This window comes from Malurus melanocephalus, unplaced genomic scaffold (genome assembly GCF_030028575.1).
Source record: "Malurus melanocephalus ecotype Western Australia unplaced genomic scaffold, MMel_1.1 scaffold_794, whole genome shotgun sequence".
NCBI lineage: Eukaryota > Metazoa > Chordata > Aves > Passeriformes > Maluridae > Malurus > Malurus melanocephalus.
In genome coordinates, this window is record NW_026624026.1 from 179659 (window position 1) to 205647 (window position 25989).

Genomic DNA, 25989 nt, shown 5'->3' on the forward strand with positions numbered 1-25989 from the left:
GGTCCTTATGTGCACTATAGTTTCAGGGATTTATTCACCCCAGCTGAATTCCACCTTCTATTTTGTCCCATAACTGCTTTTCTCCTATTTCAATCCATAACTCAATAACTCCTGGTCTAATTTATCAAAGCAGGTTGTAACTAGTGAAATATAAACAGTTGAAACTTCTGTAGGTACTGTATTATCTTCATATCTGAATAGTTTTATGGCAAAAGTTTCTTCTACGCTCATATCTCATGCTGCATTGCTGAGTCCAAACATGCTAAGTCAGGCTGTAGGGGGATACTTTGTATGTTTACACCTTGCTTTGATCACCTGATCTTTGTCAGTTGGGGTATGAGGGAATCTAAGAACCTTTAGTAGCCAATGTCAAGACCACATGTTTGATACGTTTTCCCTGCAAAAGGAAAACATATTTTAGGGTGTGTTTATGTAGGCTTTTTTGACCTTTAATTCATTTCCAGTGGTTCCATGTCTCACAAAGATATAAAAGGTTCAAAGGTAACTTTCTAAAACCTTCTGTACTTATTGTGAACCTGTGTAACGCTGTTGCTACTTCTAGCATGTCACTCTAGTTTAAATTACTTCCCGAAATCCTTAGTCATTTATGGGTAAAGAATAGGTTATGATAATATTAGATGTATTTGTTCTGATCTCTACTTGGAGTCAGCTTATGTTTCTAAGAAATGCATTTGCCGAAAGACTGCTTTTATAGAAGTGTTTTTATTTTGTATTTGTAAAGCCCTGTCCTATTAGATTACTTTACACTGGTTAAAAACAAGTATATTTTATTTTTCTAGTGAACATGAAGTATAACATAAGACTTTGCATGGATTTCTAGGTCAAGCTGTATGGTATTGAAATCCTAGATGATGACTGAACCTTGRAAAGAAGCTGAGAAGTGGCAAATACAGTGCAACTAACATGAGTTATCAAAGCAAAACATAAATTAGATATTTCTGTATACAATAAGGTAAAGAAAAAAAGTGCATTGTTTTTCTAATTTTTCATACAAATGGATTTTAAGCTTGTTTGTGCATTCTAGTATTGACTGCATTTTTTACTTTTATMATCTACAAGGCCAAGTATTTACTTAAATGTTATTTCTCAGTATTAATCAAAGCAAGTTATGCTATCAAGACCACTTAATGTTTAAGTACCATCCTTAAGAAATTTTCCAACACTTCACCATCTTTGCCTTGAGTGGAATTTTGGTTAAACRTATTTTTTACTTTCACAGGCTCAGCAGTACTGCCACAGTAAGGAGTTCCAACTTTTGTATTGCAAAATTGTTCTTCAAATGTAGTCTAGATTTAAAATTGAAATTTAAATTTTAGTTTACATTTATATCTTATAAATTGAATGTTTTATTAAAGACATTTCAAAATTTTCATTTGTATGTTTAAGGTAATCCTGAAGGTCTAGAACATATTAAATAAATTATTAAGTGCTTGAATTTTAATTTAATTTGTTTCTTTTTTATTAAAACCTTTGGGGTTTTGCAGGTATAGAATTATTTAGGGTTTGAGAAATGTAGTCTGAATTATTTTTATGAGAGGTTATGCATTGGTTTTTTCTCTAGTTGCTCCTAAAGGATATTGCCTTAAGTTTGAAATTACTTTAGCCAATGTTGTGCTTTTCAAAAGTCAACTAGCTGGGGCAAAAGCACGTTGCAAATTCTACTTAACTGTTTGGCTATTTAACAAAGCCAGTGGTCTTTGCAGTGCTGCATTGTTTTTTGAATAAAACTTAAAATGCATTTCCCAGTTTTCCCCATTTTAGGTGGTCTTTTCCATACTTCAGTATCCTACTCTAACAAATTATGAAGGATTTTTTGCACAACAAATCATTACTGTCTGTCACTGTCATCATGATGCCTGTGATAGAATAAGAGAAGTTATGTTTAAASAAAATAGCCAGAAAAAAATTCTGACTCCACATGTTTTCTACAGAAGGGTAGGGTGGATGATTATTTAACCCTTTCTAGATTTAAGGCTATGTGAGTAAATATCTCTGAGCATATGTGATGCTCAGGCTTCTGTGGCAAAGCCCACTTTGAGTACTGTATCTTTGGAGCTGTCTGGAATCTGCCTGAGGCACAGCCAGCCAGCAGCACTTATACATAGGTCGTTTTATGGTCTGGTGAAATCTGCAGCTGGATTTACTCATAACCTGAGGTTAAAGCCTGTTTAATCTGAACACTGAGCAGTTGGATTGCAATTAAATTGTTGGATGATTTAAAACACAGATGGAGATAATACAGGTTGGAGAGAAAGACCACATAGATGTTTGGTAGCTGACTTAGATTTCAGCTCCTTTGTAGCTGAACCAGTCGAAACAGGCCTTCTGCCAAAAAAGGAACTCTTGCTTCACTTTTCCCTTCAGTGTTCCTAACTACACAGTTTCATCCCATCTTTGAGTCAAGGCTCTGCTTCTCAGTGCCTTCTGCGAGGTCTCTCTTTACTCTGCCATCTCTCTGTTAAGAAGGTTCACCTAAAACCTGAGTATTAAAAGATGAGTAGTGCTAGCACCTTTTCACAGTATGATCATATCACATGACTAATAGCTGAAAGTTACTTGAAGTTGATTTTATAATGAAAAATTATAAAGCATACAAACTCTGCAGGAACCTGCGCTATTTACAGCAATGGCAATTCAGTAAGTTAAATAATTAAAGCACTAACTATGTTTAGACAATACTGTGYACACTCTGAATTCTGCTCACCCGTAAGTGTGCTTGATGCATTTTTAATAAGCTTTGATATGGAAAATAATTTGTTGGGTACTGTCCTTAGATTGGACTTTATTTTGTTTCTCCACTAAGATAAATTATAGCACATTTCCACACTTTTCTAAATTAATTTTGAATGTATGTTTTGAATATTGAAGTAAAAATTGGACATAATAAACAACATTTCAGGCACAAGAGAAATAAAAAACAGATGTGCAGAATATTAAGTTACTCTAGATGCTGAACTCTGTCTGTCATCAGCACTTTGAATTGCAGAAAATGCAGAAGGATACAAGAAGAGACTGAAAATAATTCAAAATCTTCTAGAGATGTTGCTGTGAAGTCTGTTAGAGACTTTACAGTATCTTTTGATTTTATGAAAGATGCTTAGCCACTAATGATCAACATTCATACRGATATTAAGGAAAGAATCTTCTGCTTCTTTGAAGGTCCCTTTCCACCATGACACTAAAGACTCATATTTTCCATTTCAGAAAAACAAGCGAGTACTAACACCTTTTTACACGGGAACGTGGATACAGAGTAATTGTATAATTGAAAAGGTTTGTATCACAGCTGTGACTATAGTCATGTGCTAAAACTTGAATCATTCTTTCAGTGCAAATTTAGTTGTCCTTCAGTGAATTAATAGGTAGCATTCTATTWATCTGTTTGCTGAATTCGCATTGACAACAAATTACATGTGTAGACTAAGAAAAAATGTCTGTCTAACAAATACCTGGTTAAAAAGGTACTTTAAGTAAGGGTATAAAGATACAAAACCAGGTATAAAATCTGTTGATTCTAAACTGAATGGCACAAATTGGAAAATAAACATTCATTTCAATCTGAAGGATATACTCTGCCTAAACTTGCTTAAATTGTTAATAGTAATGAAAGTGTTACCAATTAATCAGAAACTGGTCATGGCATGTAGCATTAGTATTCTCTGAGTTAGGATTTTTACCTTGTGTGACCTTGATTTGATCCTCTAAAAACTCTTTTGTATAGCATCTCAGCTAAGTTCAGGGGCTTTTTGAGGTTAGTTTTGTGGTATATAAAAACAGAAAAACGTATTTTCAGCTTAAGGTGAAAGACAGATTTCTATTATGCCATAGACGTGTTATAGTCTTAATGTCTAAAAAAAGCTCTCTAAAAGTTGTACACAAGAGTACTTAGAAGTTAGCTTTACTGGAATTCTCCTTTTTATTACAGAACTGTCATCACCATTTTCTTTCAGAAATAATCCAGTCAAAGGAGCTTATGTGAGCCTGTCAGCAGTCCCAACAGCCTCCTGTAGGCACTGGTAATAATCCCATTTCTTTTGGTTGTGTTTGGGTATAGGTCAAAGTAACAACACTGTGTCAGAACCCTAAGGCTTTTAAAAAGSGCTTTATTTTTCTGAAAATTATTTAAATTTGCTTTCATTAGGAATATAAATTACAGAAAATCCTTGGGAAAGACAGTTCCCTGTTTTAATTTACATCTTGTTATTCCTTTCAGCCTCCACAGCTGATTGTGTGCTACATGAGCCATTAAAATGTGTAAGCCAGATACAAATCTGAAAGAAATGTGTTCCATCACTTGCGCTGTGATAGATGAATCAACGTGAAAAAAATAAAAATACATTTGTAAACTATTAGAAAAAAGGCTGAAAATCACAACTTTTATCTGGTTTTGTATTCTTGGTTGCAGTTTCTTTTTGAAAGGTTGAGTGGAGATCTAATCCAAGTTTTGTTGCCAGCTTTTTTTGGTCAAAACTTTTGACCATCAGCTATCAGCCAGAGCTTGTTAAACAAGTTACAAAGTGCTGTCTTCTCAAAAAAAAAAAAAAAAAAAAATTAAAAGCAATGCTGGCAAAAGCAGTAAGGTTAGCAGAGGCATCTAGTGAAGTAGAATTCACTCTCTTGTTTAGTTTCCTATTTCTTTTAAGAGTAAACATGTGAGATTCCTTCACATGCTAGTTCACCATGATAAGCTCAGGGTGTCCTTGCCCTTTGTGATTTCCCTTTCTGCCTTTTCTCATGTGACATTACACAAGTAGCATATATAGCAACATTAGGCTGATACAAATATACCAGCCCTTCAAAACAGATTTTTATTTAAAAAAACCTACTACATATTCAAGAAATACAAGAAAGAAAAGCAAAGTTATTGCAGTAGCTAACATAAGCAGTTAACCCTTTAAAACTTGTATACATTTTATGTAAACAGATACTCACTTTTTGTCTGGCTATTAAGCTAAAAAAATATGTAAGAGCCCAACTGTTATTTTTCATGTGTTAAAGTTTGAAAAAGTAATTGACCTTCCAGCTTCAGAAAAAACATTTGTAGAAGGCAAGTAATCAAAAATGGTTGTATTTCTTTTTTCTTTTTCAAGTTTAACAGAAATACTGAAGATTTATCCCTGTGCAAGACATCCAAAAGCATGTGCAATTTAAAAATAATCAAACATTTTATCACCATAATGAATTGTACAAATACAAGTGAAGAACCGCTTAGAGACTGCAATTTTACAGATTTAGATGTAAAAGCACAAGCTAGCAGCAACATATCATTGTAACAAGAAGCACCATAAAGAAAGATGGCAATGGAAAAAATCAGTCTTCACTACGTGAAGTAGTTTGTTTTGTTCTCAGGTGGAGTTCTCTATGTCATGAAAGAGATGTATTATTTGGAAAGAGACCATTGAGCAACATAAAGATTACAGTTTCTACAATCTGATTAAAAATATTTCCTTCATGTGAGGAAAGTTTTAAAATATTTCAAATGTATCAAAGGCTACTAAAAAGAGGAAGAAAAAGAACTTCTGAGTTTGTGCTACTTAGGAAAAGAATGAGACAGTTTCACTTGCACCTTGGAATGCAAGATTTAAATTGGACTGAAGTGATACAATTTTCTCAAAAAAATCAAGTAGTACTTTCCTATTAAAAAAAAAATAAAACAAACTGAAGTATTTGCATAGACTGAAAATCATTTACAAGGTGCTTTTAAGTCTGGTTTATCCCACATATTTCAGTGGTAAGCAACACTTAATTTTCAATTAAAAATTGATTGTGATGATGTGTGAAGCTATGGCCCTTTCTTCATTAGTCTAATTTTCTTTGGTATCCCTAATACACTCTCTAAAGATCTGAAGAATTCTGTTTCAGATTTACTTCACCGTTAATAGTTTAGCATATTCTATTTACTTTTTCCCTTTGCTTCAGCCAATAGTGGTAAGACCAACAAACATTACCTGAGTTTTAACCACCTCAGAAGTATGATTTTACTATGCATTACATGTCGATTGAGGAAAAAATGTTCAGTAGCAACTAGAATAAAACATTAGGATAAGGATTTAGAATATAAAATTTAGAAAACTGAAGAGTCATGTTATTTGCTTTAAGGAAGGTTTTTGTCTTTGTCTTTGTTTACCAGTTCTAAGTAAAGACAATCAGCTATTCTAATACTTGAATTTTACAGTCCATTGCTGTTTCATTTTAAGCTCTGAGAAAGCATGAAGCAGTATTTATTAAAATGTATTCTTTTTATTCACTTTTGCTAAATACATGTTTACACTTAAAGTTTACCAATTTAAAACAACACATAAAAAAGGAGCAGTGCAATTTTTTATTAGAAATACAACAATATGTCACAATATGTTGAAAGCTAAATGTTTATTTCAGAATTGTAGGCAGCATACAAGCAGTGTTTAATTTTTATAGGACTATGTAAAATTACTCTTTCTAGATCTGCTGTTCTTTACTTTGGAGCTCTTTTTCTAGTTAACTAGTGAACAGGGAAAAAGACAAAACAAAACAGAAATTACTACTAAAGTTGTGTTCTTAAGACATCCTGAAAAACAGGTAACTGTAACATGAGCATCACAGAAGAATCTGCATACCTGGCCCATTTTCTGCCCACTGAAAGAAGCCACACTGTTTTTCCTTGCCAAGAGGGCACACAAAAAAGTTCTTCCCATTATTGGGACCAATCTTCAACACAGTCTTCATAACACATCGCTTGCCATGGTTACAAAATGGAAAATCCAAGTCAGCCCACTGCCAAAGAAATAGGTTTCAGACACGTGTGATGGCTATAAATTCCATATTTTAAAATTGATAACAGAAACAGATCTACAGGGGATGCCATTGAAGAAATTCTTCCTAGCAGTTAGGATAGTTTATCTCTTTTGTGATCACTTTTTAGATTTTTCTTTAACACCAATTGCAACTGCATGCACTTTGATTAGTGTAACTTTAAATTACATTAACAAATAGTTTCCTTCAAATTTAGGCATTAAAGTCATTAAGGTCTTGAGTTCATCTATTAACTACCTGATAGCAAGTGACTGTCCAGTCATTTATCAGGTCAAACTCTTCTCAGACACATACAATCATAGCAAGGAGCAGAGGCCACCAATTGCTGCTATGAAGGTCATATTAGGTATTAGTGCAGCAGTGGGAGGGTTTGCCCAGGCAGATTACAGAATCATCATCCTAAGAGGCTAGGATTTTGGCTAACTAGAACCATGGCTGACAATTAGATCTAGTTTGCTATAGTTCTTCTTTGAACAAGAGGCTGATCTGAGCAACTTGTACAAGTCCCCTCAAACCAGTATTTCTCCTATGCATCTGTTTTAYACCACACAGAAGTAGATTAAGAGCATTTGCACAAGCAGGTGCCTTCTCAGCAGTAAGAGAAGTAACTAAAACTGCAAGTTTATAACTATTATTATACTCTCAGTTTCAATTCAGTATGCAAGAGTATTTAAAATTATAACAAACTTTAAATGGAATATATCTGTCCGCAATTGAAAGATCAGTGGGGCAGGGAGGCTGCATGAATGAGTGCTGATTATAAAACAGGTCCTGAAGTCTTATACATACTTGAAAGTAGTCACACCGAGTTTCCCTGGGTAGAGGGCAGCAATAAAACTGCCTTCCCTTGTTTTCTCCATCTTTCCTCACAACTCTGAGGCTGCAGAGACGGCAGTGTTTACTGCAGCGAGGATGGCCTGTGCTTAAGATACGAGTATCATCTGTCCCATTAGTTTGAGGTGCGCTGCAATGACAGGTTACATAATGACTCCTGTGTAATTATAAGTGGATTACCAGCCAAAGAACTCTTTTCTACCATTAAAATGGCTCACTGACTGTACCTTTACACACAGTGACAGACAAAGGACTTGCTTCTCCAATGCACCGCATTGCATCTTTAAAGCTGAACGATTGCGAGTAGTGAATAGACAAGACTGCATGCTTTTCTTTGAGGTATTATACCACTTTTCCCCACCATATTTTAAATTATTTTCAAGTACTCAAAATTATCTATGAAACAAAGTAAATATTACTACTGATAGTACCACCTCAAATTCTGCCATATTCTAAAAGAGTATTCTGCTCTCAGTGGGAAAAAGACCTATACCAAGCAATTACTCCAGGCTGAAGGCATTTGTATGCTTCAGAGAAAAGACTCCCACCCTCTTTACTGAAATGTTACAGTAATGCACCAAATCATATTTAGACAAGAAGTAATCCAATTGAGGGGTTAGAATAGAATTCTCTGACTGGAATAAAGTTTCTCTCTTTCTTCCTCATGATTGAGATAATTTCTGACTATATGAATGCAACACACAAGATTTCAATTATAAACATTGACATGAAAAAGATTAATACTCTGAAATGTATCTTTCCAATATATGTATAGAGCAGAAAAGCAGTGATGGAATCTTAGTGAAAAAATATTAACTCATTCTGGTCAAGTGATCAGCTTAGGAATTTTATGTTGTCTTCCATGTCTGGAAGACTGCAGTCCTGCAGACATGAGTACTTTTATTCCAATACCTCATTAAAACACAAGAAAATAAAAATAACAGATGTTTTGGTTGTTTTAGTACTTTTTTTTAACATTTCAGTTGATGACTTGCTACAGCCACCTATTATTATGATTGATGCTGTCTCATTTCTTGTTTGCATTCCTCTGTATTCTCAGTTATCATACCTACAGTCTCAGTTCCTCAGTCCTCTACTGAGAGCACAAGAAGAAATGGTATTCATACAGTCTAGCCTGGCTAGTCAGTGAAATAGCTTCAAAACTGGTGCTTCAACAATGCAAGAAGTAATTTCTGTATTTTAGAACAGACATATGACCAAGAATTGTGTAGCGTATCATCAATATTTCACATTCAGCCTGCATAATTTATCATTTTAAGTGACATCTACCTTGCACTCCCATTAGTGTTCTGAATGTCTGCCCAACTTTTCCCTGACAACCCTCATAGATTCTCACATTTCTCTTAACTAAACAATGGATGTGTTCTGAACAGACCCTGTAAATAAAAGTTGAGGTTGGGTAGAGCATATAAGTGATTATATATAGAATAGGAAAGAAAGTTAAGGTAAAAGCAGTAATGGGAAGTTCATCAAGGTACCTGTACAGAGTTTCCTATCATGGAAGAATGTTGAAAAGTGGTAGCTGACAAATAACTTTAATTAGAATATATTCATCCAGCTAGCTCGGTTTTGTAATCTTTCACACTGACTTCAAGATCTCTCTAAGCAGACAGCAACTACAGTGCTAAGATTAGTTAACTCCTTAGTTAGAACTGTGCTTCACCTATTAAAGCCAAACTATCCTATTCAGTGGGAATAGCTGAACTATTAACAGCTGTTTAGCTAACAGTACTGGCCAAATGCCAAAATCAGGACTTTTCTAGTGACTGCCTAGGTCATTCAGTGCTTTTGAAATCTGAATTACAGCTAGCCTAGAATAAGTTACTGCAGGAAGAAATCCAAACACAACACTCTTGAGCCAAACAGCACAATATTCAATTAATCTTTAAGGATAAAGTTGGTTTATGGCTTTATAAAGGCTCGTTTTCATTTTAGAATACATACCTGATTGCTGTATTATATGGGTGAGTTGAAGGTATATGATCAGTTTTCTGTTTCTTCTGTACATGTTTGAAACAGACAGGTTGCTGAGATGAGGACAAAGCCAGAGCAGTTATGTGTGCTGAGCAGTCCTTGTCTGTGCTTCCCCCTGACTGGTAGGCATTGCTTTGGATCTGTTTACAATTGGTTTTTGGAGTAACACACTGACAGAGTTCATTGGATACCTGGGTATCATTTCTTATTTTGTTACCAAGATCTGTCAAGACAAGAGTTGTAGTTCCAAATGCAGTTTTCCTATTGATCTTTATTTCTGTGCTTGGTTTTCTGAAATTATTACAAGGGTACTTCATTAAGTTTGTGTTAAAGGCTGCAGAATCTTCAAAACACTCCATCTTTGGAACTAAGGAAAAAATTATTAGTTATAATCCATCCGCATGGAATAATACATTGTATTTCTGATCTGTATTCATAAGTCATCATATAAAGAATGAAAGAGTAAGTTTACAGTACTATCTCAAAACCTGTCACAAATTAGRTAAGAGTAAAAAATTTCTTACAGTAAAACAGCCTCATGCACTTTTGGAGTAATGTAAAATGTGTTTCAATCTAACATTACTACTGCTTGAATAGGATCAGTTAATAGTACTATGTAAATGAATGCTATTGGACAGTCAACCATAAAAAATTGAATTTGCCCAAACACAAGGATTAAAGTATTTAAATTTTTCAAAATAACCTTTTATAACACCAGCAATGGGAGATCACAAAGTATGGTACCTCCAAGCAGCAATGCGTTATCCATTTTTAAAGCATTACTTCACTATTGACACAAAAAGGAATAATCAGATTTTGGGTTCTTTAGTGTTTTCAGGGTTTCTGTCCTTTCCAAACTTTGTGTGCATCCAAAGTTAGTGTAAGAGGCTTTTCAGAAGAAAGCAGTTCAGACATTTGCCTTGTGTTTACTTCCTGGCATAAACAACAGTTKCTCCACAGAATCAGAGGCACTCCTAGTGGGCAATAATCATTTTAAAAAAATGAGCATAATTTATCAGTGCCCATTTAACACATAAGCAGTCTGCAGGCAGTTCCTTTAAAAAGAAAAGGGTGAAAAGAACTTGATGTCATCCCTATGTGCAATCTTTTTAAATAGCTGTGAAGCCACAGTATCCAAGGACAGAGTCCTTCCTTTTCTGCTGTATCCAGTGAGTGCCCTCTATCATCCCTTCCTGCAAAGAAGAGGGAATTAAGCAGGAGAACAATGGGTAGAGACATATACAAAGGCACACTCTCTCCCAAAGGTATTCTTACTCAGAAACAAAAGAATTGGTTTCAGTGCATTCAGACTTTTAAAGAAAGAATAGTAGCTCAGCCATGTACTTAGCAAAGGAATATGGAATTGCAATGTAATGGTAAATAATTATCTATCTACAGACTGAATCATTTTGGCTGTAGGACCAGCAGTTAATTTTACATACAAAGTATTCTGTCCTTAAAAATTCAAATGTTTCTGGTGACAGTAGTTAATTTTAGAAACAATATAAAAGACAAACACTAAAGAAAGTGAGAAGGGAAACAGTCTTAAGGATTGAAAAAAAAGAGAGGTAAGCAAACCCATATTTGAAAAAAAAAATCTCAAATACCATTCTTACGATGCAAAATAACTTATTTTTAAAAACAAGATTTTTCTAACAGTATTCCATCAAGTCTAACACATCTTCAAATTCTAGGCCTGTTTTCAGTAATTGTATATAACTAAACAACTAAAACTTGGAAGTACTTGGAAAGTACTTGGAGAAGAAACAAGGTTTTGTTTCAAAGCTTAAAATAAAGTAGTTGTGCACATGGAATAATATATTATTAAGCCCAGCTGACATTATTTATTCCAGGATAAATGTTAGTTGGCAAATCTTACTCTGTAAACAGATTAAAATTTCCAGGTTTCTGGTGCTGATTTTGCAGAAGAATAATGCAAGATTAGTCTGTGTTGGCAACAACTGTCATGTAAGACACAAAGACATACTTTTATTGATTCCTGAGAAAAGGTACTATAGCTAGTGCAAGATAAGGGTTTTCCACACATCACTCCATTCATAAAAATCAAGCAATGAAGCAATAGTTCAAGTAGATAGCAGCATTAAAAGCTCTAGCAAGAGACAAACAAAACAAATTTAAGTAAGAAGTCTAGAACCATTTTTACTCTGAACTTGGAGGGGAAAAAACCTAGCTCCTGAGGAAACTGACATCCTTTTAGAAAAAGATACTAAAATATACTGCTTTTGTTCACATGTAAGAATGATAGTTAATTTTGTGGCCCTTGATGATTTCTAATTCAGACTTACACTGCAAACTTTGAATGGTTTTAAGGAGTTGAAAGAATGGTGACTTTTCTCACTCCTTGCCCCAGTGAAAACAAAGGGTCACTGAAGACACTTACCTATAGAATCCCACCTCCACACCAGATTGGAAGATAATGCTTTTGGCATTTAAGACAATATAGCTTTCATACTTCTGTGTAAGATTTCCTCAAGTTCTGACTTCAAGTTAGCTAGTTATACAAATATGATTCACAATGAGACACTTCTACCTAAAAACTACATCAAAACCACAGTCCTCCCCACTTTCCTGATACAGATGCCAGAAAACCCTTCAATACCTTCAGGTCTTGAAGTCAAACAGGCATCACAAATYTCAGCAGAAGGCTTGTTTATTAGGGTACAACGCATACACGTCCATTCTTCTTCAGATTTCTGAGCTACATGTTCATTAGAACATGACCCCCTGCCATATGCCCAGCCAATTAGGCTATTTCGCGCTGGCAGTTTGCTGTGAAACAAAAGAATGATGTTAGTGTTTTGTGACGGTCCTGCTACAAATTGCCTTACATCACTCTGTGCAAGGAGGCATGGGGCTAGAGAACAAACAGTACCTAGTGTTATGCATCCTATCAGAGCTTGGACAGCATGTCCAAGTTTGATTTTCTTTTCTTTACCTCAAGGGTAAATCTTTCCAGATGCTGCAGAAGTAATACAAATAAAAATATTTAAACAAGAAATTGACAGAAAGTTAATTATTAACTAGTGTACTCTCCAGCACAATGCCCCAGCCTCTCAGATTTTCAAGTATTGCAGCAAAAATCTTGGTGAAAAAGGGAGACTTTTTCAGTGCTTTTCCCCCATCCCKTGTAGAGAACACTTGCTAACAAATGCATCTCGACGAAGAACTGTTTAGAATATGAATTGCAGAAAATCACACAGTCTAGCAAATATTTTTTTTTGTTCTCATTCAAATGCTACCCATAAGTCCTCTTCGTTATCATAACAGCCAAAAAGCACTGAAAGCCTTAAAAGTTAGAAAGTCTCTTGTGTGTCACCATTTGTTGGAAAGCCTTTAAACATGTAAGAACCTGTTCAGAATTATGAAACCTAGCTATGACTTGTGAGCCAAAGCTATACTCCAGACACCACTAAAGATCTTGTTTATTTATTTTCCTGTAAATTATAATACCTTCTATGTTGATACACTGTTATAGAATCAGTTACTCCTTTACAGTCACTAAGTGTTACCAGGAACTACTTGTCATAGTATCCAAACACTGACAGCATGTTAAATGTAACTTGAACTTAGCTGTTCAGTAAATTATGCTTGTAAATTTTTAAGTACTATGATATCAAACCACTTATGGTTGATAAGCTGTCCAGCATTTTTCTTCATAGTTTTTATGGAATTGTGCCCTTTTTAGAGACTTATTAATCCTAAGTATTCAAGCACTTCAATTAATAATGCAAATGCTGTAATTGGGAATTGTTGTGACACTTCTTTGACCTATCACTTTTTCCACTCTCTGTAACAGGCTAGATTTCTAAGATAATGTTAGAGATATCCCCTACCTACAACATCTTCCACAACAGGAAAACTAAGGAGGATAATGAGAACTGACACACCAAAGAGCCTGTGTTGTTAAGAGGTAGAACAGACATTACAGTAGCATTCACCAAAATACTGTGGCTAGATAGCAAAACAGCTGAACTGTGTTCACCCATGTGAAAATGGGTATTTTCACATTATTACAACTGTTGTTCTACTCAGCTATCAAAAATGCTAGACTGAATATATTCAGTGTGTCGTGTTTTGGGGTTTAATTCCATGTTCCTCTGGTTCATTTGTACTGTCATTACTTGCCACACCCTTTCCCATTTTATGAAATATGTGGAGAAAGATCTATTTTTAAAATTCAAAGTACATTTGAATTTGATGGGGTTTTTAAGTTTATAATGGGTATTTTCTTAATTTTTTTCTGTTGAGCAAAATCATAAGCTACTTGACTTGAACCAAGAACCACTGGATTAAATTCTACAGTTTATGATCTGTAGCAAGTCAGTCTGATCATATGAGGTCCTTCCAGTCTTCAAATGTGAAAAGCGTGAAATGGCAGGTAAATTAACTGAGCTGTACAAACTGTTACATGGTAACAGTTGTTGCATTATTGAAAAGAGCAGTAGAACACAAAGAACAGACCACCGTTTTATTTTATAGGTACCACTACAATGTGTTTTCACTGAAATTGAGCAGTCTGTAATTATTTATTTAAAGATACAACAAAACCCCAAATCACTACTTGTTCTAGAACAGAGAGAGAAGGATTTTTTTCCTATATTGTTTTCTAGTTATCTGACTCAACACAACATTGCTGTCTTTTCCTACCCTTTTGCAAAATATTTCTCATTATTACTTTCTGAAAATACAGCAGATTGGGGTTATCAGCTTGTGAAATATTTATCTTCCATGCTGGAATTCTCAAAGGCAATTTTTAAGCTTTAACCAAAATCCCTTCAGCCATCTGAATCTTAAAAGAAGCTTGGAGGTACGAGAGGGATTTGTGTGTTCTGTAAATCTAATCTAAAACATATATATATATATATATATATACACACAGTCACTAATGAGGCAAAGTTACAAAGTGAAACAGCATCTTATATAAGAGTGACAGAGAGTATAAAGGCAAAACTGTGAAGCCTCAGATGAAAATTTTCAAGAATAACAGGTATCTAAGCCTGAATAAGGTGCTTTTGGAACTTTTACCTTTTGACCCTTTGTGATATCAAATGCATTTTCTGCTTTCCTGAAATAAAAGAAGGAAAGCTGCTACTAGCACAATTCATGTGGAAGTGAAAGTGTCTCTGCAGCACACCTATAGTAAAAGCTTTTAAAATCCAATAAGGAGGAAGAAAAAGTACAAAGCCCCCAAAACATCTCCTGCATTCTGAATTTACTGAAATTTTAGTTATCCTCAGTATAATTCTATATCCACAAGAAAATTGCATAGATGCACAGCTATCTAAATATTCCAGGGCTGACAGGGTTATCCTGCAAAAAGAGACACAAATTTCTACTTCGTGATATTCAACTCAGTAGTGTGGAAACATCCAAGCCCATTATATTGATAACACCAAGAACAAAGGGCAACTTTTCCAGTGACTTAGTTTCAGTGAATAAATCTGAGTACTCTGAATCGTTTTATAATTCCTACATTTAATTAGAGTAATAGCTACTTCATAATAGATGGTGCCTTTGAAAGACCTAGTATCAAAGAATTAAAGCTTCTAACCAGTTTTAAATACCAATGRCCAAAACATTTTTCTTTTGCAAGGTATTCTGGTTTTGTCTGGCACAGTTACTTTAGTTATGAAATGCACACAGATCAATCCTATTTCAAAGGGGGTGTCCTCTTACTGTAATAGCACTTTGAGGTGCTTAAAAATATCACCATGTTACCATCATACCTAAGATTGAGAAGCTGGGGATCCATTTTTTGACACTGAGAGCAGAAGTAAGTCATCCTGTTATTGTCTCCTAAACGACACACGGTGATGCTGCCATTGCACTCCCTGCAGGCTGGACGCTTGTACACTTTATAGTGTTTGTAGAGTGGAGACCCAGTTTTGCGGCACTAGAACAGAACAGGTTTAAATTCCAAGTCAGAGACTCAGTATAAATATAATGTGAGTCTGAAAATAAAAAACCCTACATAAACTGACAACTCAATGACTAGATGAAGATATTTGGGCCACTAATAAGGGCTATCTGTATTTCACATTTTAAGTAAAAAATTGACAAATCAGGTATAACAGTGTCTGTAATTCTCCACATAATGAATTAAAAGAAGTAAAAAAAATATACTAGCAAACTGCAAGCAAATACATGCTAGGGACTCTGAGTTCAGCTGGACCAGCTAGCTCTGATTCAGCTCCAGTTGTCTTTCACCTGCAGGACTCTTCTCGAAGAGCTAATGAGCTCCAATCAATGCAGCATAGAAAATACAACAAACCACAAAACCAACACCATCTTCTCTCTCCCCCAAAAGAGCCAAAACTACAGCACAGTGGCAGCTCAGACCTGATGCTACAATCTGGGTTAATAAGCCTTCCCAAAACCTAAAGAACTGTGCAATGCAGAAATATTCCTGAGATTCTGTACATGTTGGGTAGTGCTCAGTAAAGTTGCTCAGTTTCATTTGGCCCTGGCCGTGCCAGACAATTTGGCTCATGGCACTATGGTGAGTTCCCCAGATCCTGGCAGAAAGTTATATTAAATAAAGTACAGTACAAGCCCAAGGGCACAGTGAATTAAAGAGACTTCAAACAGCTGACAGGCAGGCACATTTCACGAGACAATTCACATGAAGTCAGCACAGACATACTACAGCTAAATGCAGCAAAAATAATCTGAACAAGAATAACCCAGTAGAGATRCAGCCAATTCTGCAGAGCCACACAAGTTTCTGCACTCCAATCGCAAATCCTTGGGCACAGTTCAAACAATACCACAGCTAGCCCAGCAACACCAGCACAGCTCTGGCAGAGTTCAATAGCACTAGCGCCATACTGCATGAAGACCCTTGGAGTTCTCCCAAAATATAGGTGTCTTTGAGCACAGGATATTTGCTTCGCTGTGCTTTTATTCATCAGTCTTGCTGAAAGAGAATTCTTGTGCCAGTACAAACTCAGGTCAATCAGAAGGAGTTACTAATATATATTTGCATGAATATTCACAGCTGCTTCCTCAAGGTTTTCAGTCAGTTCCTTATATGAGTAGTTTTTTCCTATTCAGTTATGTAAAAACCAAACAAAAGCAACAGCTTTTTACACAAAAAGATTCTTCATCACTTTGCATCTGTAATGATACAGTATAATTGCTGCAAACAATCTAATAGTCAATAAAAAAAAAATCAGGCATTATCCCTTATATTAATGTATTTTTATTATGCCTCTAAGATGGGAGGAGAGGCTAGCCCTCTTGAATGTACTTGCCTGATGAATACTTGCTAAATGTGGATTGCAAAAGTTTTCAAAATAGCTGAACATAAATTTTAACTTATTTATTATCAGTCTAAAAGCCTTTAAACTTCTGAGTATTATAGTTGCTGCAGAACTAGATGGTGTCTCTTTACTGGTAGACTTCATAGTGAAGTTTGGAGAATGAAAACATTTCCCTGGCCAACAAACTAAAGTACTCTGTGGGTTGAGGGAAAGCAGCCATTTAAGCAGACTAATCAACAAACTATAGTTTTAGCCTTTATTATTTAGGAATGTTAGGTGCCCTCCCCTTCACCTACAAAAAAAAAAAAAAAATTTCTTTTTAGCAGTGCTAGTTCCTTGCCTTTCATGAACATCAAGAGAAACAGACAAAAATGCCACTACAGCTGTTCATTTCTTTGCATGCAGCTTAAAGAAACAAAACATAGAAGAATTAGGTCAAATGCTCTCTTTTTCTGTAGTGGAAAGTTAAAGAACAGCAGGACTTATGGAATTTACAGGGGAAGAAATTAAGTCCTATTGAAGTCGTAACAGTAGGGAGTTAGYGTTTCACTTTATTTAGTGTTTCACTTTAGCAAACAAACCCATTATTTCAGTTAGGGAAAAAAAGTTGTTAGAAGCTACAAACTATTTAGTCAAATAAATCTAATTGCTATTTCAAATTTTATAAAGGTAGCCACATTAGCTGTCTTCATATTTCCCTGGGACAATCTTTAGTTACCAGTTAGAAGAGTAATCTTTATATTATCTTACATGTAACTTTATGCTTAACCTACATCAATTCTGACATGTTCAATGTGGCATAACAGCACAGAAAAACTAAACTAGCCCTCTGGCAGCAAACTAAACTAGCCCTCTAGTTTAGCCCTTTAGTAGCTAGCCCTTTAGTTTTAGAAAAACTAAACTAGCCCTCTGTGAAAGTCTTTCGGGCCAAGCTGTGCCTATTTTAACAGTCTTGACCTCCCCTACCTTTCCATAATCTGACAATTCACAATTAATAAAGAGCACACAAACCACCATTCCTATTCACGAAAACACTTACTTTGCTGCATCTCTATATTGTTTCCACCAGATGATCACACACAGCTAACATGCAAGAGTAACATTTTGGAAGTTTTTCAGAAATATGTGCCAATACCTTATAAAAAAGCAATGTAAAATCACGTGTCATTTTCACCAAGTGACGTATATGCTCATCTGTCAGTTGGCAAACCTGTAAGAAAGACAAGAATGATTTTTAGAATATTAACATGCTATTGGACCATGGCCAGAAATGACCTATGATGCAGGTGCACTTTGAACATTGATGTGSAGTTGTATTTCTTCATGTTGTGATAATTCCCTGACTTACTATTATATGTATCATCTCAGTAAAATAGAACATGTTCATGTTCTGTACTACAAAATCTCACTGCCTGCATACCAAACAATGTGCTTTGCCTCAACAGAGCAAAACATGCAGTACAAAATTCAGTTGTCTTCCCCTATATTGACCAAAGAGTTCATGATCACATGAATCACATGGAGTTAGCAAGTCTCATTTTCCTCCTAATTTGCTCMTGGATTATAATATGACCTATCATATGAGGCTCTTTCCTGTGAGAGATATCCAGGAGGAATATGTGAGCCAAAGGCATCACAATTAGAGAGGCATATCAACCAACTCAATTTTTGTTAAGAACTCAACATTTTAAAACACATTTTTTTCTGCCATATTGCAGATAAAATTAAAATCCAGATTAATCCTATGAACAACTTTCAAAATACTATGTTTAAAAAATTTCAGTTACTAATCTTCATTAGCTTCCATTTACATTCTATGTAATCTCAGTCTGTTTTGCAAATACCATCTCAACCAAAGTTTGGAGACACATGCTTGAGGATACTAAAATAAAAAAAGTAAGAAACAATGGTAGAAAAAACATTGATGCCAGCTAGCAGGACAAGAAGTGGAAGAAGCAGCTGCAAAAATAATCAACTCTACCACATAAACTATTTTGGATAGCAACTGAACAAAGAAAACCTGAGCACTTTTCACTTTCCCTTATTTATTGACTGTCAGTTTAATGGTAGCATAACAGGATGTTAGACATAGAATATGAAAGTTAATCTGCTCCAAGAAGAGTCATGACAAATATCTCCAGTTACAATGGTAAAACATTAATTTGGTTGCCAAGAATAACTTAAGAAATGACAGATGATAAAACAAAGGTAAAAATATTTTGTATTTATTTATTTGTATTCTTAATATGTGTCCTTAACAAAAATATTGAGACATTCACCCACCTTAACAGCTGGATGAAGACCAGAATCAAACAGTGCTTCATTTTTTATGATATTTCCCACTCCAGGTAATACTGCTTGATCCAGTAACACATCACACAACATGCGGGTGTTCTGCTGCTTAATCTCATGCTCTGCTCGTGAGAAGCTAAATTTTGGAGAACAGACATCCAAGCTTTCCATCACCCTTACTTTCTGCTCACACTCAGCTGCATTCCTGGAAGAGCAGAATACAGTTATTTATTTTTATTTTCAATATATTCTAATATAACAGTGTGGTATAAAAAAGCACAATAAATTGTAATAGAACATTATATGCAGATAACAGAAACCATGAAAATACTAGTGACAGGAAAAGGCACAGTAATTCCATTAAACACCTCTTCCCAAAACACATCAATGAAACATGCATGGTACATGCATCTGGTCCACCATACAAGAAATCACCTTATTTTGTTCCTATGAGTTTGAAAAATATTTTCCAGCTCCTTTCTTTAAAACTACTGCTAAGATGGAAAGCCYATGTGTTTGGGTCATCAGATAACTGTATGGTTATACGGTCCATTAGTTACAAGAAATTTATGTGCATATGTGTTGGCCAGACTGCAGACACAAAATAACAGACACAGACACACATAAACACACACAAAAAGTAACAAACTTTGTTCAGGGACAGGCGTCTTTTATCCACTTTAGCAACCAGTGCATACATTTGTGTCAAGCATACATTGGTTAAGAGACAGCTGTTTAATTACTCATAAGTATATGATTGGTGAGTTTGYAAGAGCTGCARTGTCGCCAATGTTTTCAGTTCGGCCACCTGCGTTATCAATTATACATTCCAATCTCTTTTTCTCAAGGCTGCCAAGGATGTGGTATTTTTCTCCCATGCAGGCTGTTAACACTCCCCTACACATGTGTGTGTATATATATATATATATACACACACATATGTGTATATTAAAAATATATTTATATCTTGTATTTCAAAGAATCACAGAATATTTTGAGTTCGAAGGATACCACAAGGAGCATAAAGGACTACTCTCTAGTGAATGGCCCATATGGGGATGAAACACACAACCTTGGCATTATAAGCAYCATGCTCTAACCAACGSAGCTAAAACACATATATAATAGATATATGTAGTAGTAGGTTATTAATAGTAGTTAAAAAATTTTAAAATATATATATACATATGTTAAGGTACATATTTTCTTAGGTGAAGCATAATAATTTGAAAATAATATAGTAGTAAGTAATAAGAAGTCTTGGGCTTACATGAGATTTTGTTTTTTGTAATTTTAAATATGCTTATATATGTTACATATATAGCCCCTTTCCACCCAAGAGCCTCAATCACTTTAAAATCAAGCCTGCTGGTATTTTTATTAGCATTGTGAAGTACAATGCTAATGGGCATAAACATCACCTTAATGTAAATTAGAACAATCATAAAAATTTGCTTCCAAAAAAAAAAAAAAACCATCAAAACCCAACCTTGGGAACATAAAAATTTGAAACCAGTAATCACGATAGGTTTTTTGCTACTGTTGTTAAGGAAGTGAGACTTACATGGAAATTAACAGAGCAACAGGTTTCAGATCTAAGGGTAGAATTGAATCAAACTTTCATTCCTGGTCTTGACACTATCTAATGAGACTATGGTATAGAACTACTTTCACTGTATGTAAGCTCTGATACAAAAGCAACAAAATTAAATTGACATGCCAATAAATATGTTTAGAAAATTTTGTCCTCATAGCATCCAAGCACTTAACAATTTGTAGGTGATTTTTCATTTTCCTTAAAAGATTGTTATGAAAGATATAAAACAAACTGGTTGGTTAGTTTCTGCTTTACCTATACTCTAGTGTCACATCAAAAAAACAAACAGTATCTTCTGTAAGCTGTATCTCCAGAATTGGTTGGGCTCCATTTCTGTCTTTGCTTCCATCAGGATTAACAGACATGGAACCGTTCATACCGAAGTGAATCCTCAGAAAGAAAGAGAGTTTTTATAGGTATTTTAACTTCACTATGGTTTCCAAACATTACACCAGTCTGTTTCTACAAGCTGTGAACCTCACCTAACCAAGTCAGTAAGTATGTACATTCATTTTAGTCATTACCAGTAACACAACAACAAACTATTTGCTTACACACTGCTCAATTCCCAGAGAACAAAGAACCCTCTCCAAGTCAAAACCACTCCAAAACATAGCTGGTTTTGAGTAGTCTTCATAATTCACTGTACAGAAGTCAAACTTGATCATTAAGTAGTGCCATTTTTGGGTGCATTTTCACTTGCATTTTTTTCACTTGACATGCTGACCTTCCAGCATGGATTGTTAAACCTTCAGGGAGGCTGAAAGAAATTAGGCCACTTGACCAGAAAGTTTTCTGTTAAATCACGCAGAAGTCACCTGGTATGAAAAGAAGGATTTCAGTCTCCATATTGCCAACATTGTTATCACAACACAGCAACATCCAGTAATGCCATAAACAAAGTAATTAGTATTTGCCATATGTTGTTTTCTGCTTTTCTTTGCCTACAACCAAGGCAAAACCTGCAGGTCAATTAAAAATTAATAAAAGAAATAAACTGAAAAATTCACAGATGGCAAAGTGGAGAATAGACTCTTTCAAGCATTCATTTTACAGATTACTAATGCTTTAAGAGGTCTTACATTTTATAAAATATTCTACCAGGAGCTATGCTTGAGCAAAGGACAGGTCTGACTATTGTCTCATACATTTTATTTATTACTAATTGACTTGGTACAATCAAGTCCTAAAAAACCATAAGAGAGAGGGAATATCCTATTACATTGTATATCAGAAAAAGTGGATTATTTTGTAGTTACAAGAAAATTTAACAGATTAAACTACATAAGTGACCAAACAAATGCAGTATCAGATCTATATTTCCTTTAAGCCCCTTTCTTATGTTTCAGGAAGGACAGACATTTAAATATTTACAGAATGAGTTAAAACAACATTATTAAGCAGAGTCTTACAGTTAACTCTTTAAAATAAAAAAAAAATAGTGCTATGAGTTACATAAACCTGTATGTTCTTATAAGAACATACTCTTCTTATAAGTCAGTTCAGGTGATATAGTTGTTTCAATCACATTTATCTTAAATAGCCATTTTCAATTCTCAAGTGCTGTGACTGCACAGGCTTAACTACCCAACTTATTTTTAAACCTAGACTAATTTTCTTTTTAAACCAAACTCTTGCATCTTGATAACAAATGGTAATGCACAAAATGCTTTCAGGAAGTTATTTTTTAAGATACAGCATTCACATTAATAGCTGATGGTTTCATTTACCAAGATCCAGTATACTGTTTAAAAGGAACTTTTAGAATCACAACTATCTTAGTAACTTGTCAGTTCATGCATAGAAAAAAAAATTGAAGTATAACTACAGATTCACATTCAAAAGCCTTAATAAATTTACAAAATTTCATTCTAAAGTGTTTTATTAACTTTGATGTCCTGAAATAGGGCAAAACAGAAATATTCTAATTTTAATTACAGATAGAAACGGATTTGTTATTCAGTGATGACTAGTGGTAAGGAATTGATAATTTCTTGTTGTTTTAAAGTAAAAAGGTGACACTGTAGAATTATTTGGTGCTACACAGTATTGCAGGGATCTGCATGCACTACACTGCTTGCACTACCGTGCATGCACTGTAACTGTTTTGTCCCTAAAAACTACAAATCCTGTTTGAAAAAAAAGCGTGTCAGAAAATAACTGTCCTTTTCAGATACCTTTATATGGAATCTTAAAATAAAGCAGTAAATCATCTGAACATGTGATTATATCYAGTACTCCTGTACTGCAGAGATGCTGATGAAAAGTTTCTCTGTAACAGTTTCAATCTCTGATTGAAAGAACAAGATGACCCCCCCAATACATTCAGTCTGAATGCATAGGAAGCCTTTTTCTCTCTTCTTACCTCAAAGCTTTCTGATCAAAATACATAAAAAGTTCCTTTCCCAATGTCTCCACACCCCTGTAAAYATGTCCAACAAGGAAATCGTGTCCAGAGATTCTCTCTTTACTTGCCGCAGTCTGAAAAATGAGTACACACACATGAACAAAGATTAAAGAGAATTTATACTGCTTTGATTCTAGCATCAGAACACATTCAGCAAGCAGCTGTATGAATAATTTTCCAACTTGGACAACATTAACTATTTTCCCTTTAGCATTCTACTAAAAATGACGGGACTATTAGCCCACGAAGCAGTTACTATTGCCAATGCTATCATAACTTAGCTCAATTTTTTTCTTATTGCAACAATATATCTTTTTATCAGCGTATTTGATGTCTTTTCCTTTGAATCATACATTTATAATAAGAGTTTCAGACTGGTGTAAAATGAACAGGTAGAGTTTGAATGTTAAAAACATGTCAGTGTCAATTCTGCCATTTGCAGATCTATATCCTTCTCCAAACGGTAATAATATGCTTTCAGTGTTTTGCATGGGGCATTGTGTATTACAGAAAAGCCTCCACAGAACCAACAGAGATATCTCTCTCCTCCTACTGGTTTGAAGTCTAATCTCAGAAGCAGGTGAGCCGCAGGTGGGATGTTACTAGAGGACAAGATAACTGTGAGATTAAGGCAGTGATATTTTCTTGCTTAGCACATGAAAATTCACTGAAATTATGAGGGGTCTCTACAGTTTATCTGGTCCAAACACCTGGTCAAAGCAGAATACACTTAAGGACAGGGAGCCCAGGGCCTTGTCCAGTCAACTTCAGAGCAGCTCCTGGGAGGGAGACTCCAGTCTCTTTGGGCCCTTGTTCCATGGCTTGGCTATTGTGGTGGAATCTTTTCCTAATACCTAACAAGATTTTTTCCTATTGTCACCTACATCTGCTGCGTTTCACCCACTGCCACCTCCAAGAAGAGTCTGTCTCCTTCATATCCGTACAGGTAGCTGAGGAGAGCAATGAAACCCCAATACTACCAGCTTCTCCTTGTGCACCACGTGTTTCAGCTTGCTAATTACACCAAGGGACTCAAGCAAGTGTGTTACTTTGTTCTTATGGGGGAATTGGAAACTCAGATGCAACTTTGCCAGCGCTGATCAGAGGTAAAAATCACTCTCCTCAACCTACAGAGCCCAGCATGAGGCTGCTCCTCTTCCCTGGAAGGGCGTGCTGGTGACTTGGACTCAGCTTTTACAACACTAGGTCCTTTTTTGATGCAGAGCCATTTTCTATCAGAGCAGCAGCCAGGACTGTGCTGTTGCATGAGACTCTTGGGTTCCAAGTGCAGGACTCCACAAGTCCTGCAAGTACTGAACTTGAGTTTCTACCAGCCATTTTCTCAACCTGTGACAGTCCCCCTGAATARCATCCCAAGGTCCATCCAGACCCTGCTGAAACATGCAAGCAGCAGATCACTGTCATCATAGCCCTAACTGCAAGACAGATACAAATATCAGTGCTTCAATCACAGCACTCAATGCAAATATGCATGAAGGCAACTCCAGCAAATCAGGAAGCCTTGTGCTAGTTAGTGACATTTCAGAGCTACTCTCCCACTGTATTAGCCTGAAATGATACACATTTAGAAAGCTTTATAGTTATTATTCTGTCAAATAAGAAAAATATTTCTTTCATTGCATCTCTTACTTCGTCTGTTATAAAAACATGAAAAAAGCAAAATTTTTCTCCCATGTAAACAGTTTATGCTTTCCAATAAAAGCATTAAAGTCAGTTGCTGCGCAACAAAATTTATTTTGACTTTAAGCCACTTGGTTTTATTTAAAGTAAACCAAAATAAGAAATGACTGAGATGGAAGAATAACTGGTCTTTTCAAATATTTAAAGTCAAATTCATACCACTTTCTTACCAGGCAAATCCTTATACCCATCATAGAACAAACTCTGCTAAACAGTGTAATCTTCAGCAGTGGCCAAGGCTTTGGCCATAATTAGAAGCTCTTGTGAATCTAAGAAGTCCAAGACCCTTAGGACAGTCATTTTCCAATGAATAGAATCTGCCCTGAGGTGACTTTTACTGCACAAAGTGATGAACACGAATCTATTTGAAGGAATGAGATTTCTTATTGAAACCTTAGAAGCATAACTCCTTACTTCAAAGCTGTGTCCCAAAAGATATTAACCTATAAAGAGTAATATGAAGACCTATCTTAGATGTATCTTAAACCACATTCTTTCCTAAACTGTTTCATTGAAGTATATTGAAGTATTGTGCCTTGATAATCACAGACTCCTACACTGCTTTATATACAGTAAAAGTGGGTAAAAATTCCCCAAATTTCTGCCTGCAAGCATTCTTACCTGGGACACAAGCAACAGAGTTTTTTACAGATGAGAAAAACCAGGCATGGAAAAAAGATATCTTAGTTAGCTCTGTAATCAAAACCAAATAACTGCATCTCCATGCTCATCAACAAGACCTCTTTATTGACACCCTGATTTCTTTGTCCACTACAAGGTCTCACAAGTTCCAGCAGCTTTATATTTGTGAATTATTTTATGCTGTCAACGAACAGCAAAAAACTAGTAGGAAAATTACATACTGAGTATGTAGCATTGAAAGCAGATGTCACATTCTTTATTTAAATATTTGGTCTAATAAAAATTGCTTAAAAAAATTATAGAAGTAAAAGCCCTCTTTCTGCAGGTCAACATGTACCTTTCTCATGTTTCATATAGATTAGAATCATGGCATGGTTTGGTTTGGAAGGGACCTTAAAGATCGTCTAGTACATGCAAAGCACATT

At 35.2% G+C, this 25989-nt stretch overlaps 1 protein-coding gene and 1 long non-coding RNA gene across 4 annotated transcripts; one reads left to right on the forward strand and one right to left on the reverse strand.

Annotated features, from left to right (window-relative positions):
• Positions 1–10: 10 nt before the first annotated feature.
• LOC130584901 (uncharacterized) lies at positions 11–6107 on the forward strand. Its single transcript, XR_008966541.1, has 4 exons — positions 11–973; positions 3226–3294; positions 3947–4037; positions 5112–6107. It is a non-coding gene; the product is annotated as an uncharacterized LOC130584901 (long non-coding RNA).
• A 76-nt stretch (positions 6108–6183) lies between these two features.
• NEIL3 (nei like DNA glycosylase 3) lies at positions 6184–25422 on the reverse strand. 3 transcript variants are annotated; one of them, XM_057385153.1, is made up of 9 exons: positions 23180–25422; positions 21070–21204; positions 19209–19422; positions 18061–18135; positions 15390–15556; positions 12263–12432; positions 9613–10009; positions 7603–7777; positions 6184–6774 (listed from the first exon to the last, which is right to left on the reverse strand). In XM_057385153.1, the coding sequence occupies exons 1-9, from the start codon at positions 23359–23361 to the stop codon at positions 6598–6600; spliced, it is 1692 nt and encodes a 563-aa protein (XP_057241136.1). In that variant the 5' UTR covers positions 23362–25422; the 3' UTR covers positions 6184–6597. The 3 variants fall into 3 exon arrangements, with proteins under 3 accessions (XP_057241136.1, XP_057241139.1, XP_057241138.1); XM_057385156.1 differs by lacking the exon at positions 21070–21204 and adding an exon at positions 21369–21632 and having other exon boundaries at positions 23180–23239; XM_057385155.1 differs by lacking the exon at positions 21070–21204.
• Between the last annotated feature and the right edge of the window lie 567 nt (positions 25423–25989).